This window comes from Engystomops pustulosus, chromosome 5 (assembly GCF_040894005.1).
Source record: "Engystomops pustulosus chromosome 5, aEngPut4.maternal, whole genome shotgun sequence".
Taxonomy (NCBI): Eukaryota; Metazoa; Chordata; class Amphibia; order Anura; family Leptodactylidae; genus Engystomops; species Engystomops pustulosus.
In genome coordinates this window covers 62858450-62877895 of record NC_092415.1, presented here as the reverse complement: position 1 = coordinate 62877895, position 19446 = coordinate 62858450, and the positions used below count along the sequence as shown (strand labels likewise).

Here is a 19446-nt window from a genome sequence, read left to right as displayed (position 1 = left end):
TCCTCATACCTGATAGGAGCGCCTCGGCTCTGAGCCGGCTTTAGTAGAACTGTCAAGGAGCTGTCAGTCTGATTCAGTGGTGTCTCCAGTTCATATGAGGGCATCGATGGGGCTGGGATACACAAAATTGAGATTTAGCTACAAAATGACATTTATATATCTACATATACAGTTTGCAAATCAGCAATCCCACAACAAACTCATATTTCTCTTTATCTTATAGAAATTAAATATTATAGACCTCTCATTTCTATACTAGATTACTTTTGTCCAGTCTTCTGTCACTATAACTATTGGGAGGGGGAGCAGCAGTCATGAGGCAAGTTGAGCCTCTTTCTTCAGGCAGAACCACTTGAAGGAAGATGGGGGGCAGCATCAGGGGCACAGTTATCTACTACAGAGCAGGACCTACTACTTAAAAAAGGGTCTGCTCATACCATGTCAGCATTGGTGTCACTTCATGGAGGATACACCCACCAAAAAATAACCTGATATATTACTACTGGATGGCGCAGAGGGGGCGCCACTCTATAGCTCGCCTCACACAGTAAAGGTTTACCCTTGAAATGAATACTCTATGATCCAATATTACCCATAATACTAGCTAATAAAAGGGTTTATGGTTCACATTTTTCAACATGTTTGAGCTTTTTTAATGTTATGTATAATCTGCTCTAGGACATACATATTATGCATTTATGCCAAAATTTTTATTCTTTTACATCATGCATTTCATGTTAGGCGCTAATTTGGAGCTTGAGCAGGGTTTAGACACACTTAGGCCTCATGCACATGACCGCATTGAAATTGTGATCGGGCCTCATATACTGCAACCAGATCACAACTCCCATAGAGGTCAATGCCTCACGGTTACAATGTGTTGAGCGCTCTGGATCTCACCCCACTATGACAGACACAGATGGCCGTGCCGCAAAAGATAAAGCAGGTACTATGTATCGACCAATTTTCAGCATGGCCACTCTTTTGCCAATGGAGAGAGAAGGATGTGCTCTGCCTTGAATATGGTGATGGCATATTAGCTTATAACTTTTTATCTGAAAATTCCAAAGATGCGTTATTTCATCCAGATCATGTAATCCTATTATGATCTGCTCAGAATTACATGCATTTGAGCATATGTCTCACTCTTACTTCCTCAAACTTTAACTATCTTAACAGTACCACACAGTCTTTCCAAAGGGTGAGAAATACAGCCTTTTATGATGGCATCTGCTTGGAAATAACCGGAAATAAACTGCCATAGTTCCTAATGTCTCTTCATTTAACAATTGTTAGGTTTCAGATCAACACCATTGAAAATGTCTGATATGTTATTCTGTTATGTCAAATATTTCGAAAAATTGCAGGTAATAAAGTAAGTACTGAGATAGAGATAGTTACCAAAGATTGTTTACCCAAGAGGATAAAAAATTAAGAGGGTAAGCACAATTATCAAACTCACTAACTCACTATACTCATGATGTACTGAACAAAATGATATGGTGGATGACCTACGGTACATTGGGCACAATAGTTGCGATGGGCACAACAGTTAATGAAAAAAGCATACAGAAAGCCTTTTCGGTAATTATGCAAATAGAGCTCTTTAGAGAGAAACCTAGCAATTGTTAACTCAATGGCTTCTCATGCGCTGAGATTTGACCCCTCACATACTGTTTCCGTTAGGTAATGTGTTATGAGGCAATGACCTAGTTTCATGTAAGGAGATGCACTTAATAAAGGTAAGCTTACGTGTAGATCCCAAGGCTATGATAAAAGCCCATATTAGTCCAGCAAGACATAAAAGTTTAATATAACTGTAACGTGCTTACTGGTGGAGCTGATATTACAAAGGGAAGCTCAGGTGTCACACTGAACTTTGCATATATTTATCATGCATTTATGTCTGAAGTATTATATCCCAGAAGGAAAGCGTTCACGTTTTCATGACATTTTTGACATGATGACTATTACAAGTCAGGATTTTCTTCATAAGCCAGATGGTGATGTACAAGGAGAGATAGCAAGATTAGAGAACAAACGATTGCCATCATTCAAAGTAATACCTGAGATTTTGGTTGTAAACTGACTAGTAATAGGGGGGCCGAAGCCCTTGGCTGTGCTGGCTCGTATCGTGAAAGAGTATGTTGTGCCAGGATACAATCCAAAGAACAAGTAGTGCGTTTCATTTCCTTGCTTTATAATCCGTCCACTTTGATTGGATAAATCTATTTCTGGGTCAAAGGAGCTGACGGCCTTGTAGGAGATCTGTGTAAAGAAGCAAGGAGAATTAATGGAAAGTCAATGGAAAGGCTTGTGTTGGCTTGTGTTACATCTTTATCTAGTAAACCCTTCTGATGCATGAACCGTCAGACTTTTATGATAACAGATCATATTCCTCTAGACTCTTCAAAACCTGAATCCAATGAAGGAACTCAGCCAAAACCGTTCTGAGCTATTACTTTTATAGATACAAGCCAGATGGATTACTAATGTGAAAGATGGCTCTTGGCTTAGCCTAATACCTACAAGTTGTCTGCCTTTTACATGTCATATACACAATTTTCTGTTCTGTCCTTTAATAATTAAATTGACTTCACATATTAGATTTTCTAATTTTTGTGTATTTATGTACAAACGGAGATTCAAGACCAGAGATAGCGGAAGCTTGACAGACAGTTCTTTAGATACAGTATATTAGGATGCATGCTGTGAGCCATGACTGATATGAGTAACCCATTCTGTACTGCCAAAACCAGATCTTGACATTTTTATTATAAATGATGTATTTCTACTGATAAACGTTTATACCACGTCACTAAGTGATAGATCCAAGTGCTGGCACGGAATTACCAAGTTCCATTCCCTCACGCTAAAGATGACATAAGTGAGCGGAAGATGGAACCATCTGGTATTATGAGGAAACCATTTGCAAATAAAGGAAGCTACCACTCTTGGGCCAAATACTCCGGCAGTACTGGCTGTAGGGGCAATATGAGGGATAAATGATACAACAAAACGGAAAACTGCATGATACTAACTAGGTTTAATGACTGGCAATATAATGGTAATATTTTGCAATAAAGAACACAAATTGCAGTTGGTGCTACTGGAACAAAGGTGAAATTGAGTAGTAACGACATTCCAACTATTGCTTGAATTGATATGGAACCTTGCCAGGATTGCAGAGATGGGACACCTCGGTTCAAATTTTAAAATGGCCCTTTATGGTGTTAAAATTTATCTTTGAACTTTGGATTGTAGGGTATTCTGCAAAAATGCAGAGTTGCTAATACTGAGCCACTAGTGGTATTGTTCAAAGTAAAGGTGTGGTGACATTTTTTAGCCCTTGTGCAGTAGTATTATACGTTGTATAGAGTTTTGTATTTAGTAATAGTATACTTATATTCTTAGTGGTAATGGCACTCTGCATGCGCAGAACGCCGGGGACTAGGATGAGGGCTGCGCGCCGAAGATTACCTGGTAGGCGGAGTAACGTGGCTACTGGGGCGTGGAGTAGCCGCGACTCATGTCCGGCTACTCCACGCCCCAGTAGCCGCATAAAAAAATTTACATATGCCGGCATTAAACTTTTCTAAAAGATAGCCGGGACGTGAGGATTAGCCCAAAAAAGGGCTATCCTCACGTCCCATTCATCCACCTACCACACGATCTACCTTTATAGGTAGAATAGGTGTGGTAGGTTCCCTTAAATAGTAGTATTAATTATTAACTAAGTGAGATAATGTGTCTGGAAACTGCAGGTTAGACCATGGGTGTCAATCACAGGGCAGGATAATTACTATCCTCACCTTTTCCCACCCCCTCCGATGCAGATGGACATATATTGGGTAGGGGGGAGGCTGCTGGCTACTTTGGGGGGGATCAGTGACAGCTCTGGGGCTCTGTGACTACTATGGGGGGAGGTGTGGCATCTATTGGGTGCACTGCGACTGCTGTAGATGGCCCTCTGGCAGCTGTGGGGGTACTGTGGCTACTATGGGGTGCACTGTGGCAGGCACTGTGTCTTCTGTGGGGACACTGTGACTACTGTGGTAGCACTCTGGCAGCTATGGGGGCACTGTGGCCGCTGTTGGGGCCCCTCGGGAAAGTTTGATACCCATGACTAAGTCTCCTTAATATCCCCAAAAATTCCCTAAAAATGCTAAAATCACTGCTACAGTTTGTTCACTTTACAATTCAAACGAATCCAATCATCCTAGAAGGAGATAATGAAAATCTCTTCTTTATCACTTAATACAATGATGGAAATCTGAAGCTTGGAAGTTCATTACCAAGTATTTTCTTAGTGATATTTACATCTTATGTTTTGTGAACATAATTGGAGCATAATTAGAAGTGGAGCTATCAAAATAAGTCAATCTGAGCCTATTAGCATTCATCCAATTCATTCACATTGGTCATAGCTGCAGAAAACCTCTTCAGTAGTTATCCCAATATTACTGTCTACTTCCTCAAGCGCTCCCAATTCATGTGCATTTTTAAGGACACCTATATGCATAGTAAAGGACAAAAATAAATATTTCAGTATCCTTTAGTTCCCTTTTTAACTGTCAGGAATGACAGTTTTTGACTTGGCAAAGGTATCTGTGACTTTCGAGTCCCACCAATTGTCAAGAGTCTGATTGACAGGTGAAAAGTACAGTTTTCTTCCTCCGCAGCTTCACTATTCGTGCTTCTCATAGAAACCTCTTGTGTGCAAAATATTAAAGAAAAGTCCTATTTTTCAAAATTACAGATTTCTCTGTGGAAATAGTTCAGTCTTTATGCCCAGCACCTATTTAATTTGGCTAATATTTAGGTGGAGATATATTTTATGTGACGGACCCCTACATTTATTAAAAGTTTCTGAAGCAGTAAGAAAATGCTTCAGCTGTCATGTACTTTTGTTCTCTTGAATGGGATAATTTCCTCATTACAATGCCAGTCAAAAAGCAGCAAAACAGCTTGTTGGTTGAGGTGAAGGCCGTTCTTGTGATTACAGCTTGACAGCTTAGACTGTTCCTTTCTTTGTCAGAAGACTTCCAATGTAGTCAGGTAAGGGCCCCTTGTTAGACAGGGAATGGTTGTTAGAGACCAAGCAGCTTATAATTGTGAGGAATTTGCATTCACATACATGGTAGCTTTCCAAATTACACCTGCTTGTTTCTCTTATAATAGGCCTCATAGAAAGAAACTCACGCTAAATGCAATGAAAGTGACCATTATGCTATTTCAACTTCATTGTCCCAGAAAATCCATTCAAATTGTCATCCTTATCATTCATCTTGTTCGACTGGCATAGGCATATAAGGAAAGGTTAGACATGAACAAATACTAGTGTTGTGAATTATAATGTATTTCTAAGAACTGGTTTACAGTATGTCTGCAGCTGCTAAAAGCAGGTTATGTTCTTAAAAGCTTATGATCATGTACAATCAAAAACACGAGTTACAAGAACTATGAACACAAGCTCCAACAGCTCACATTTTAAATGGTCACTAACTTTTCGCAAACTTTTCATAATTATATAGAAGAAGGGAATATACAATGTTTTTTAATAGTGTATAACTTATCCTTCTCCATTTCTCAGACTCTTTCCCTGCTATTTCCTACTAATCTGTAATTTACTCTAAAGTGTCTGACAGATCCATCTTTGACTCCAGGACCGATCTAGGATGTCCTCTAGTAGCTTACAGTGAGCGTTTTACTTATGAGATGTATCTGCCAGTCTTTACCAGCTTATTCTGAAATACTATCAGAAAGATTATGCAAGCTTTAAAGGGGTTTGGTCATTGTACCTCATGGTTTTTGTAATATATGTATAAGTGTGGGGGCAGGCAGGGCCGCATCTGTCATGAGGCGAGATGAAAATCTCGCTTCAGGCGGCAGATTGCGGGTCCCTGTAAAGGGCGGCGATATTCGCTGCTCTAATGTGGGTGATTCGGGCGCCCGCTGCCGCCCGAATTGCCCACCAGCTAAATAAAACGCGCCTGTCTCTTTAAGAGACAGACGCGATTTATTAGCGGAGCGACGCAGCGCCTATCTTGCTGCTGGCGTCGCTCCGTTCTAAGCAGAGACACAGGCGGCGGATGATGACGTCACCCGCCTGTGTCTCTGATCAGAGCCGCGGCTGACAGGAGAGCCGCGAGAAGATGGGAGCTGCGCTCCGTGGAAGCACCCTGCCGGAGGTAAGTATAAGTTTTATTATTTTTGATGTCCCGCTACTAATTAAATGTGGCCAATAAGGGGGGATATAGGATTATATAGTTAATATAGCTGTGTAGGGGTGGGGAGGTTTTTCTATATATTTATATATATCGGCCCATATTCCTTTTATCTGGGGGGGGGAGCTGTTCATTTTATATGGGGCCATAATCCTGTTATCTGGGGGGGGGGAGGCTGTTCATTTTATATGGGGCCATAATCCTTTTCTCTGGGGGGGGGGGTGATGCTATTAATATTATGTGGGGCCATAATACTTTTATCTGGGGTGGGGGGGGGGGTGCTGTGCATTTTATATGGGGCCATAATCCTTTTATCTGGGAAGGGGGGGGGGTGCTGTGCATTAAAATATATATAAAATCTTATGTAAAAGGGTGGGATATATTAGTTATAGGATACAATAGGATACAACTTTGCATCGTGTAAACCAAATGTTGGGGGGGGGGTCTATATTAATAAATTGGAGGTGTTGTATATTGATTGCTGCTGTGCATGCTATAATTCCAGTAGAATGTATATATTATAGTGAAGGGATGTTTTATATGTGGGGAGAGTGACGTCCATTACGTTGTGAGGGGTATATATTATTTAGGAGCACAGTGTTGTTATCCAGGAGACTTCATACTGTAAGTGACTGTGGTATTTTTAGGGACGCCGGGTGGAGATGCTGCGCGGAGCTGAAGATATCTGGCCGTGAGCTCAGCAGTGATATGTTATGGATTGGAGAACCCGGAATAAAGTCCTCCTGATGGAAGAGATTGTCATCTATAAGGTACTAGATGCCACTAATGCCTCTCAGATCCTGTAGTCAGTCACACAGTGTCAGTAAGCCGTCTGGGATGTTAATTGTTAGTAAAGTTTTCAGTATTTACTGAACAGGGAGCGGGAGGGGCAGCATTTTAATATTCGCCTCAGGCAGCAAATATGCTAGAATCGGCCCTGGGGGCAGGATATTAGGTAATTTACCAATATACATCTAATTACAGTTCTGCTCCTCTTTCTTGTAAAGTGAAGCCTCTAGGACCTAGCGATATGCCTATGAGATGGAAGTATCATTAGCAATAAAATGTTTTATTTTTACACAAATTAAAAGTAAAACTAAACGCACTGTACTTTGGAAGTATTTTAGGATTCAAGACTGAAGAGAACATCCAAAAGGAAGATTATGGGGCAGATTTACTTACCCAGTCCTGTCGCAATCCCCGCGTAGCGTTGTCCGATGAGGATTCGGGTCTGCCACGATTCACTAAGGTTGTGTGTCCAATTTCCTTAACGTGTTGCTTCTCCGCTGAGATCCGCCGGAGTTCACCTTCTTCTTCCTGGTGCATGAAGTGCTTGATCAAGCGACACAATTGCATTTTTAAATTCCGCGGTTTGTCCGAATCTGTCAGGTTGTCCTACGGCTGGTGCCGATGCGCCACAATCCGATCGCCAAAAACCCGGGGCAATTCGGCGCAAAAAGGAAATATTTGGGAAACCCAACAGAATCACGGTCCGCGGACCCTTAGTAAATGAGCCCCAATGTATTAAAGAAAGACTCCTACATATCAGCTTTTAGTGCCCACCTCTGAGGATGTACCTAAAACTGTAAAACAGCTTTCATCCATCCAGCTTGAACCATGTCATAATTGAGGACAGTATTGTGCTTGGTGTTTTGTTTTGTTTTTTTAACAAATGTATTTTTATAATACGGAATATACATTGGTGGTCCTATCCTTAGAACAAAGGAACATGCTACCATAGTGCAGCTGCAAGGGTCTTGCAAGTGGAAATCTGAATGAATTTCCACAATTGAGAATGTCATAAAGAAAGTTCAAGAGTGTCTCACACATGAACAATGTCTGTGGAAATATGGGATTATAGAAGCATTGACAAAAAGTGATGCATATGAATTGTCATGTCATGAGATAATGGCCAAGATTGACTTAACACCGTGCAGTGTGCACTATGTGCAGTTTGCCTGTGTAGTGTGCAGAGGGCGCCAGATTCGGGATTTCTGGCGCACGTTCTTCATGAATCTAGAGCCCCCTGCACTGCTCCAACACAGTGCACCAAATTCTGTTGGAGTTTGCATGAAAAATGTGTCGCACCGTCCAACTGAGAACTGAAACGCTCCTTTCAGTGCAGAAATTTGGGTTGCATAAAGAATAGTGCAGCCGTGCCGCAAAAGGGGGGTTATGTGTGACACATATGTGGCACTGACACTTCTTATATACATGTGCAAACAGCTTGCACTGAAAAGATCATGCAAAGTCCAACAGAAAACTGACACAGAGACCTGAGTAAATGGCCAATGGCTTTTAATATCAGTTAGTACCCATGCTTTGTGGAAAAGAGACCAAGTGTAACTATTTGGGAATGGTAAGAAGACTTTGTTCCCTCTTACACATACAGTGTATCTGTTTTCTACTTCTGTTTTTATAGTTATAGGTTTTGTGGCTCAGCTCCATTAAAGTGACAGACAGTCCAGAGAAACAGTGACTAGAGATACATAGTTAAGACATAGTAATAGTGGCAATAAAAATGTTCAAATATATACGGGCCTTAAAAAAAATTTACATTTCAATGCATTAAAATATAGTTTTTTTTCCACATAAATCTTCTGTACAAGGAAGAAACTTTTAGATGACTTTCACTTACATCATACAATGTAATAATGCCGTAAGTCTGTGCAGGCTCCCTCCACTGTAGAAAAATCTTCTCCTCAAACGTGCTGCTTTGAATGGACTCTAAAGGTACAGCGCCCGGCACTACAAAAACAAAAATCATCATGTGGCATGGGCATTTACAATTACGGTACTTATTTTATATATCATTATTTTTGATGACAGATTCTTGATGGCCCTACTCTCCCTCCCCTTCTCTGGCCCAATTTGGATAAGCATATAACAACTTCTAGTTGACCCTTCTTTTGGTGTCCATAAAACTGTCAAATGTCACCATACTTTCTGGCACACGGTGAACATGCATTGATAAATCTGCCCCCTGGTGTCTGGTTCTGAAGACTCAAATTACCCTGGATCTGAACCATTTAAAGAACTAAATCCATTTGAAACAATTTCTAATGGTCTTAGTTATCTGCATGTAATGCATTTACTATCCAAGGTGGCTCAAGTCTATTTTAAAATAAAAAGTTAATTTTTTCAATGTACATTCGATTATCACAAATAGGTTGTGAAAGAGATAAGTGCGGCCAGGAAAAGGCATGTAGCATCACAACCACCTTCCTAGCCTTGCTAACAACTGTGGGACCCCTCACGGGTTTTAGGAGCACTATTCTACATGATTGATTTGTTCCACACATCTTAGAACATATTCTTATTATTATATAATATGAATTTCAAAAGAATTCAATTTATTTTAACACACATAAAACGTGTGTGAGACAAGAAGGAAGAAGCAGGTGTTTTACAAGAAACCATTTGATGTTTAATATAATTTGGTGCACATCAGGCATGGAACAACCTGAGCTTCTGCTACATATACAATACATGCATAAAAAGCCAGCTAAGAGGTGATTGAAGAAAATTCATTATCTAGTGACTTTTGTAACATTGCAGAATAACAACAAAGCATCTAGTCATCCATGTTCTACAAAAGGCACTTATTCTCCATCCACATGATGGAAAAACTAGTCTGACAACTGGGGGTCCAACTTCTGGAACCCCCAGCAATAAGGATCAACAGACTGAGAGCGATCCATAAAGATTGGAGTGCTCCGCGTGCTCCCTTCACTTCTACGGGACCTCCAGAGCAAAATCATCCATGTAGACTAGGAGCCTAGGTCGATGATCTGAGACTTCAATTTGGGGTACTCTAAAGGACCTTCTCTTTGGTTGTTCAAAAAGGTTTCTCACATTTATATGGTTCTTCTTTGTGGCATTTTGGCCCTTAATGATTTTTTTATTTACTAATAAGTATTCACTTAATTTCTAGTATAATCACATGTTGCAGGTTCCTAACTAAAATAAGTGTAATCAGAAGCCAATTCCATTTATGTGAATGAGGGTGTACCTGTAGGAAGCACTTTCAAAGATAATTTCACATGACCCTCTACCTGCTAAAAATAAATTGTACATTAAACATGTATTTTACACTTACCTGGTCTACTGCATGTTGCTGCTCGCTGCTTACAATCCATCTGTTCTATAATAAAGTGGCTAACAACATACTCTGGAATGATGCCTCTAAGGCCCCTTCCACACTCGCACTGTGTGCTGCCTGGATCACCCACTCCACACGCTGCAAACCGGAACTGAAGTGACATGCTGAGTTCAGTTCCGGTTTGCAGCATTCGGGCCGCGCGATCCAATGACACATACCCCTAAAACTGTAGCTAGCACCATGCACTGAACTACAGAGGCCTCTCCAAATATAGAGGGATATTTATCAAAGCTTGTGAGTTTTATGGCATACAAGCCACCAATTCCAATTCCTGGTGAAGTGCGCACTAGCTATAGGACCTGGCATAAAATTGGATATATATCCAGCGCAGCAGCAAGGGGTGGGGGGAACATCAAGCACTGACTCACCATGCAACAGTCTAATTTAAAAAAAAAAGGAAAAAAGCAATATAAAAAATGAAAGAAAGAAAAGCCTAAATTGAATACTCTTAAGAATGACCAGAAAAACTGACTTATTCTCCACACATAAGGTGCTTGTCAGTTTGTCACATGACGCAGCAGCAGAGCAGATAACTCACAAATTCAGGCACTGCTAAAAATTGGAACAACTTACCATCTTCATCCGTCTGTACTACTAGTTCCTGACTTTCCTTCCGGCCCTCAGGATTCATGAGTACAAGTTTGATGCTGACATTTGTGTAAGGTGTCAGTTTTGTGATTGTGTGCTGGGGATGTGAGCTCTCCATATCCCAGCTTACTTCTTCACGTACTTGCTCTTGCCCTCCAATCTGATACCTGTATTGAATAGTGAGATTGTATCTGTGGCAGCGTGTAACATTGTATCCAAATGGTTCCCAACGAATGGTTATCTCCCTGGATTTCATTTCAACCACCTGCAGTTTCCGTGGGCCGTGCATTGGATCTGTAAGCCAAACAAATATATGTATATTTACTATTACAAACAACAAAATGGCATTATTACAGTTATTGTCTCACAGTTATGCTGTGCTGGTCCTATTGACAGTAGTATATACTGACTCCCATGATAGGGGTTTCTACCTCTGTTCACTTTACCCATGTGTTATTTTTTACGAAGATGTATAAGACACAATTCTAAATAACTAATAAAAAAGATGTATGCAATATGGAAAAAAAGGCAATGGTAATGAAAATGTGCAAACTGAATGAGTTTGAGACTAACTATTGTACTGCATTGTACTAGTAGGTAAAGTTCAAGTCAGATCCTGGGTGAGCATGCGACTGGGTCCAGAAGAGGAGAGAGCTTTGAATCCATCCTATCTTCATAGGAGGCGGAGCAGCCACGATTCGGCAAAATATAAAAGACATGTCCTATCTTTTGCAGTGTTTCCGCCCGGCCAGGTCACAGTGCAGTGAGACATAGACCTCTACTGTGCCCATGATGTGACCCGATCACGACAACGATAGAGGTCATGTGCATGAAGCCTAAATGTTTCTTTCTAATATGTTTTTGTGATGTTATTTTCTTTTTGCAGATGTTCTATCCACAGGAAAGGAAAACTAGTTAAAACTGTATAACTTAAGTGAATTATAAAAATACATAACTGTCTAACATTTTAATTGTGGGAATCCTAAGATCAAAAGACCGGGGATCTATTGTACCGCAAATGAATGCAGCGACAGGTTAGACATGCATGCTGCCACTCTACTGACGGAAGTAGCCTAATACTGTGCTTGGTTATCTCCTTAAACCCAAGATGAATAGAGAGTAAGGCACATGGATAAACAAGTTCTCTATTGATATGGAGGTACAATGCATCCCTGGCTCATGATCCGTGGGGATCCAGCCGATCAGAAAGTCATCCGTTATCCACAGGATAAATTTGTAGTAACTTGATAACCCATTTATGGTGCTCAGAGAGAGGGAGCAGCCACAGGATAAAATGTTTAAAGTTTGTATTCTGGGGAAATAAACAGATGAAATTACTTGGGAGAAACTTCTCAAAAAGGTTTACAATAAATACATAATCGAAACTATAGGCTATTATCGGATGCATTGGTCCCTTTAAGTAGTAGTGAGAAACAAGAGCCAAGGTTCCTTAGAGAAAGTTAACTTTGTTATGGAATTGTTTTAGCCACTGTGCTATGAGTGATAGGTTTCTATTTTCTATTAATTTAGTTATAGGTTACAAAGCTGTTTTTTACTGTGGCCCAGTTTCCTTGATAAACTAGCAGTGTCTCTCTCGGAATTATCTCCATTTATGATAGGCCCCATTGGCATGAATCATGAGGTCAGCGGAGACACTCTGGATCCACTGATTCATGATAAGGAAGGCAGATTGCTTCCCTGCAGAGAGCAATGTTTATCATGCCTGAAGTTCAGTCAGGTAATGCCTATCAATTCCCCTGACTGTGCCTGTAGCATCCGACATCCACCAGTGCTTTCCTCCTGCCAGCTTAAGCTGGGTATCAAGCAGTGAAGCCTGACAGGTGCAGCTCTGACCTGAGGGAGTAGCAGGCCCATATTTAGCCTGTGGCACTTCAGAATTCTATTTAATCAGACATCCTAGCTGTTTCTAAGTTTGCTATATGGCACGGCAACTGACTGATAGAATCAATTTCCATTGCAGGTACGATTCATAGTTCATTTCTTCTGAATTTACACTTTAGCTTCTATTACAACTGTGGTGTTTTCTCCCATGAAACTCAATTTCCAAATCTCTGAGATGTTTAAGGTGTAATTTGAGGATACTGCCAATGATAATCAAAACCTGGCTTAGGAAGAAAAGATCTTGCTGCAGGGGCTCAATTCCTCTTTAGTTTGTGTACTGGCTCTGTGCAGAGATAGAAATATGCAAACCAGGGACATTTTGCTTTTTTTTCTTTTTATACAGTAAGTCTTTAATTTACTTCCAAAACATGGCTTTAATGACAGAGAATGGGATGTCGCCAGCGCTTCAGCAATGACCAAAATGCAAATGCTCTTCTTTATCTCACAACAAACCTGCCCAGTCACCTTTCCAGGTCGGCGCTGGGATAGCTGGCACAGCCATCCTTTTTATTTTCTGCACCATCGGTCACATGAGTGTTATTATGGCAGTCCCATATATTACTGCACAGCTGCGCTGCAGAATCACATCGGTCCACCCAAGCCATGAAATTTGTGGACTACTGACTACAGAGATGGGGACAATACAATAGGCGGAAAGCACTGAAACCCAAAGACAGAAAATGGAGGTAACTTATCATAAGGCGGCTCCTTACGACTGCTCTATGTCTGTCTTTGGAGCTCCACTGCCGTCAGATTCATTAAAGTAGCTGTGGCCATTGATAAATCTGCTGGCGGTGTCTTCTACTATATGAGTTGTTTGTGACAGTAGCATGAAAAGTCACATAAAAACCATCAAAAGCAGCAGAACTTAGACCAGGGTAGGGACTGTTGTCAATATGCACCAAAAGTTGCTGCACAAAATGCAGGGTCTATGTCAAGGTGACTTTCACTGTCCTATTTTCATTTGGCGCAATAGCACCACAAATACAATAGTACCACAACTGCGCCAAAACAACGTCAAACATAGACAAACAAAACAATGGTACATTACCCTCAACATCTTAAATGCTTTGGCTTTAACAACATTTTTTGGACACTTATGGCTAAACATCTTTATCATCCATTATTGGATGAAAGTTGAGAGTCCTCAGTTTTTGATATCTTTTATTTGCTAACCAAAAATGATGACGTAAGTTCCAAGCTTTCGAGACAATTCAGGTCTCTTCATCAGGCCCTGATGAATTGTTACAATATGGTGCGGCGGATGATAGGAATAGGTTGGATTACCATGTGCCATTTTCATAGTGTCTAGGCTCTGTCAGGCCCCCCTCTATCAGACCCCTGTCTGGGGAAACAGACCCATTTGCTGGTCAGATCCCATGGACTAGTGCAGTAGACAGAAGTCCTTGCATCATAGTGATATATGATTAAAGGAATCCCTGTCTGCCAGCAGAACTGCAGTGCTGGCATTGTAACAATTGCTACAGTGTTGGCGTGCTGCTGTTTGGCCGGCAGACAGCAGCGCTTTGCATGATATTTCACTATGATGCAAGGACTCCCATCCATTACACTGTGCTTGGTCCGTAGGATATGACCAGCAAATGGTACAATTTCCGAAGACCAAACACATTTGTGTGCAGGGGGCCGAAGTATGTATAGAGGAATTCTCTCTGGTCCCAGTTGAATTCTTATTCGCTGTACCTCACTCTGAAACTGAAACACAGTCAAACTTGTGAAAGGTCTTCCCACAGACACAGGCCTATATGTGAACTAAGCACAGTGCTAGCTGCCAACAAGTGTTATTCTCTCCAAAACAAAGATTGATATCTATGCTGTGCGTGAGAGAACTGCTTAAGAATAAAATCACAGTAAATTCCATAATTTGAGGAGGCAGCTATCCGCCCCCTCTGAAATGGTAATTATAAAGTAATGGTACCTGTGCCTATAATCTGCACATCCATAAAACACCTGGATGTTCCCTACTGTTGAAAACACTTTAGATCGACAAACACCTTATAGAGTTTGTTAAATGCCCAATTTCTCTTTTTTTCTATTTTCAGCAATTTTTTCCTACTTCTTCATAGTCAAAACTAGACAATAAATATAAATGATATAAAACAAAACATCTCTGGAGGGAAAAAAAACGGGAGTCCTGTAAAAATGACATACCTCTGTATGCTGCAATCACTTTATAATAACCCCTTTCATTTTCAAATCTACTTAGACATCAGCTTGCAGTAGAGAAACGTTCCTTGCTACAAGTGCACATTAGGCTCGCATTCCTTGACAGCCTAAATCTAGAGAAGTCTGAAGACAGACAACCATGTGCATAAGTAATTTCATTCTTTTTTTTGCTATGGAGCAAGCATGTTTCTTGCTGATAAATGAAAAGTGGAGGAGTGCAAAGATACATTTCCATTTTACCCATCCTCCAGCAACATTTTCTATAAACCGGACTCCAGGTGCCATCGGCAGATATGCAAATCAATATTAACAAAATACAGAAGGTAGATTGGAAATACATCTACTACCTAGGTAAAGGGTTTCAACTGAGGCTTATAATACAGAACCCCGTTCAACACCAGATGCATAATAGTGAACTTAAGGAACATGCAAGTCATTGAGCAGCTCGACACCAGCATTGTCAAGATAGTGACTCCAAATATAATACACCAATATAAGAAAGAGCAGTGTGATATCCAATCACCACAGGATAGTGTCGAAAAACAGCATTGTCACATTATTTTGTGAGAAGCACCCAATTAAACTGCTAGCCACCTCTGGTAAGGTATGAAATGTCTTTAGTTGAATTCTTCTATGCGAAATCTCATCCATTTGCCTATAAATGAAAATGCCCTCTAAAGTCATGTGAAAATGAGCAGAGAAGGGTCATATTTTGCTGAATGAGGGGGGGGAGTGCCACTTCAAACGCACCAAACGCACTTTCAGTGTTTCAACTGTGCTAAAATAAGAATTTCACCTTTCTGATCACATAAGGTTTTAGTTTCTGCGATTTACAGAAGCAGAGATAGAGACAGGTAAATAAATAGGTAGAAAGTGGATCTATATAAGACGCTCACACAACGGTGGCTCAGTGGTTAGTACTACAGCCTTGCAGTGGTGGGGACCTGGGTTCATGTCCCGGGATCAACATCTGCAAAGAGTTTGTATGTTCCCTCAGTGTTTGCGTGGGTTTCCTACGGGTCCTCTGGTTTCCTCCCACACTCCAAAACGTACGTGTAGGTTGATCGGATTGTGAGCCCCATTGGGGACATGGACTGATTTGGCAAGCTCTGTGCAGCGCTGCATAATTTGTGTGCACTTTATAAATAAAGCAATTATTATTATTTCCAACTATGTCTATAGTTGAAGAGAAACCATTTCTGTGGGTACTAGTATTTTAATGGAGTTACAATGAAAACAGTGTTACCATTACAGCAAATTAATGTTATTGTTTGCATTAAAAGTATACAATTTTCCAATATACTTTCTGTATCAATTCCTCACAGTTTTCTGCTTACTGTCATTCTGTAGAAAGCTTCTATGTTTGCTTCCAGTGGACAGAAATCTGCCCATGGTCACACAGGTGCACGGCTTGTTAGTATCACACAGCTCTCATGATTTGCTGTGATACTAACGAGCCGTGCACCTGTGTGACCATGGTCACACAGGTGCACGACTCGTTAGTGTCACAGAGAGTAATCAGCTCTGTGTGATATAACGAGCCGTTCACCTGTGTGACCACGGTCAGATTTCTGTCCACTGGAAGCAAACATAGAAGCTTTCTACAGAATGACAGCAAGCAGAGATCTAAAAAACCATGAGCAATTAATACAGAAAGTATTTTGGAAAATTAAGTAACTTTTTATCATAAAAACATTAAGGTTAATTTACTGAAAGGGGAATACCCCTTTAAGAGCTGTTTTGCTTTTATTGGCAGGGAAATCTGGCTTTGTATATTTTGAGGACGACACCGCCCTTACAACTCGGAGCCTTCAGAATACACTTTAGGAAATGAAAAACTGTTGCTGGGTTTTTTAACTTCAGGGCTCAGCCAACTATTATTTGCTCATAAAGCTGTTTCTATGGAGAGACCTGCATTTGTTTTAATCTTGTGAATATATGCCATATTGATTGCAACCAGGGAACACAAAAAGCTTTCTGACAGGTAACTAAACAAAAAAAGGGAATATGTGCACATAAGGGTTTTAATACTGACTCAGTAAGAGAACCTACAATTATGGAGTTATTATCAGCTGGAAAGCCTCAGAAAGCTTGCAGGAGACCTTTAGACGGAAGTTAAATCCCTTATCACAATTTTTTAGGTTCGATAAGAATTTCCTAAAATAATTTTTTTTCAAAAATGCAATATAATAAACAATAGCTTTTTGTTAACACTGTTAAATTAGTATAATTACCGCAGTGGCATCCACAGAGGCTGCTATGGTGCACAGCACTATTCTATGGAGCACTTCCATCTCAATCTTCCAGCATAAAAATGTAAGTTGAGGTTTAGGCCGTGGTCACGCGTTCCACTAGGCGTCCGTTCATAACGCACCGCTAGCGCACAGGTGGCGATCCTTGGCCCGAATGCACATGCGTTTCCAGGGAAATGTATGCAACTGGCTTATCAATCATATGCGGTTCCCTGGATCGCCCCCTGTGCGCTAGCGTTGCGTAATGAATAGAGATGAGCGAGCACTAAAATGCTTGGGTGCTCGTTATTCGAGACAAACTTTTCCAGATGCTCGAGTGCTCGTCTCGAATAACGAGCCCCATTGAAGTCAATGGGAGACCTGAGCATTTTTTTAATAAAACTGAACAGTAAAAGAACAGTGCAAAAAAAAAAATTCCAGATGTTTGCAGATGTTTTACTTGTAAGAACACATTGAAATAACACTATTCTTCACTTTGCAGGTGTTCGCGCGTGTCTCCCGCTAAGTTAGGAGATGTGCACGAACATCTGGAATGTGAAGAATATTGTTCTTTCAATGTGTTCTGCACTTAAATGCTCCAGTGTTCACTGTTTTTAATGTTTTAATTCTATTCTTCACATTGCAGGTGTGCGCGTGTGTCTCCCGATAGGTTCGGAGATACGCGCGCACAGCTGCAAAGTGAAGAATAGAATTAAAACATTAAAAACAGTGAATACAGGACCATTTAAGTGCAGAACACATTGAAAGAACACTATTCTTCACATTCCAGATGTTCCGAACATCTCCTAAATTAGCGGGAGCCACGCGCAAACACCTGCAAAGTGAAAAATAGTGTTATTTCAATGTGTTCTTACAAGTAAAACCTATGGAAACATGTGTAATATTTTTTTTTTACAATAAAAATACTTTTATTCAATTTATTTTATTAATTTACTGCTCGATCTCGAGCCGGCGAGATACTCGTCCGAGTAACGAGCCGGTCCGAGTATGCTAATACTCGACCGAGCAGTATACTCGGACGAGTATACTCGCTCATCTCTAGTAATGAACGGATGCCTAGCGGAACGTGTGACCGCGACCTTAGAGTTCCCTGCACCTTCTCTCTATGGTATCACCATTCCTCCATCCAAAACGACAGAAACTTAGGCTGTGGTCACACGTTCCACTAGGCGTCCGTTCATAATGTGATGCTAGCGCACAGGGGAAACGCATGCAATTGATAAGCCGATCACATGTGTTTCCCTGGAAACACATGTGCGTTCAGGTCGAGGACCGCCACCTGTGCGCTAGCGTTGCGTTATGAATGGACGCCTAGCGGAACGTGTGACCGCGGCCTTAAACATTTCCTCCACAGATCCTATTGTAGTCAATGGAATCTCTTAGGTCCTATCAGTGTCGATAATTTTAAACTGTGATGGTTTATGTTATTTTCAGTGTTCTGCTCCAATAAGAAAAATGGACAAATGGATGCTTTGTATTATATAAATAAACAGCATTATCCTGAAATGTCTAGAATATATAATAGGATGCAATAACTTGGTGTAAACTATTAAAAATTTTTGTAGAAACACCTCTATACAGGCGGTCCCCTACTTAAGAAAATCTGACTTACAGACGACCCCTAGTTACAAACGGACCTCTGGATGTTGGTAATTTACTGTACTTTACAATGATCAACTGTAACAGCTATCAAAGGTGTCTGTAATTAAGCTTTTTTGTTAATCTCAGTCCTTATGACAACCCAACATATTAGAAATCCAATTGTCATAGAGACCAAAAAAATTTGGTTCGAGTTATACTTATAAAATATACAGTTCCGACATACAAATTTAACTTAAGAACAAATCTACAGAGCCTATCTGCTACGTAACCCAGGGACTGCATGTAGTTGCAATGTTGTTAGTTCTACATTGTACTTAATCATGCCAAGCATTGTCATGTACAACCAGAAATGGGACTAGTGAGAGATTTGTGGGTAAAAACTTTCCAAAATTGGAATCACTGTTTCAGATATGTGTTGCATACACTCTCGTCCTATGTCCATGGACGGCAGTCTAAAACATCAGCTTTGTGTATAAAGTATAAAGATGTGGAATGCATTTTGTTTCACATTCTACTTTACGGATCTTGA

General features: G+C 40.6%; 1 protein-coding gene across 7 annotated transcripts in view; it reads right to left on the bottom strand.

Moving 5' to 3' along the window:
* Positions 1-19446, bottom strand: part of PTPRM (protein tyrosine phosphatase receptor type M) — a 490017-nt gene that overhangs the window by 231667 nt on the left and 238904 nt on the right. For all 7 annotated transcript variants that reach the window (XM_072152202.1, XM_072152207.1, XM_072152203.1 and 4 more), the window contains exons 8-11: positions 10963-11271; positions 8866-8975; positions 2067-2268; positions 10-112 (exon numbers count right to left, since the gene is read on the bottom strand). In XM_072152202.1, coding sequence (XP_072008303.1) covers positions 10-112; positions 2067-2268; positions 8866-8975; positions 10963-11271 — 724 coding nt within the window. The remainder of the gene's footprint in view (positions 1-9; positions 113-2066; positions 2269-8865; positions 8976-10962; positions 11272-19446) is intronic.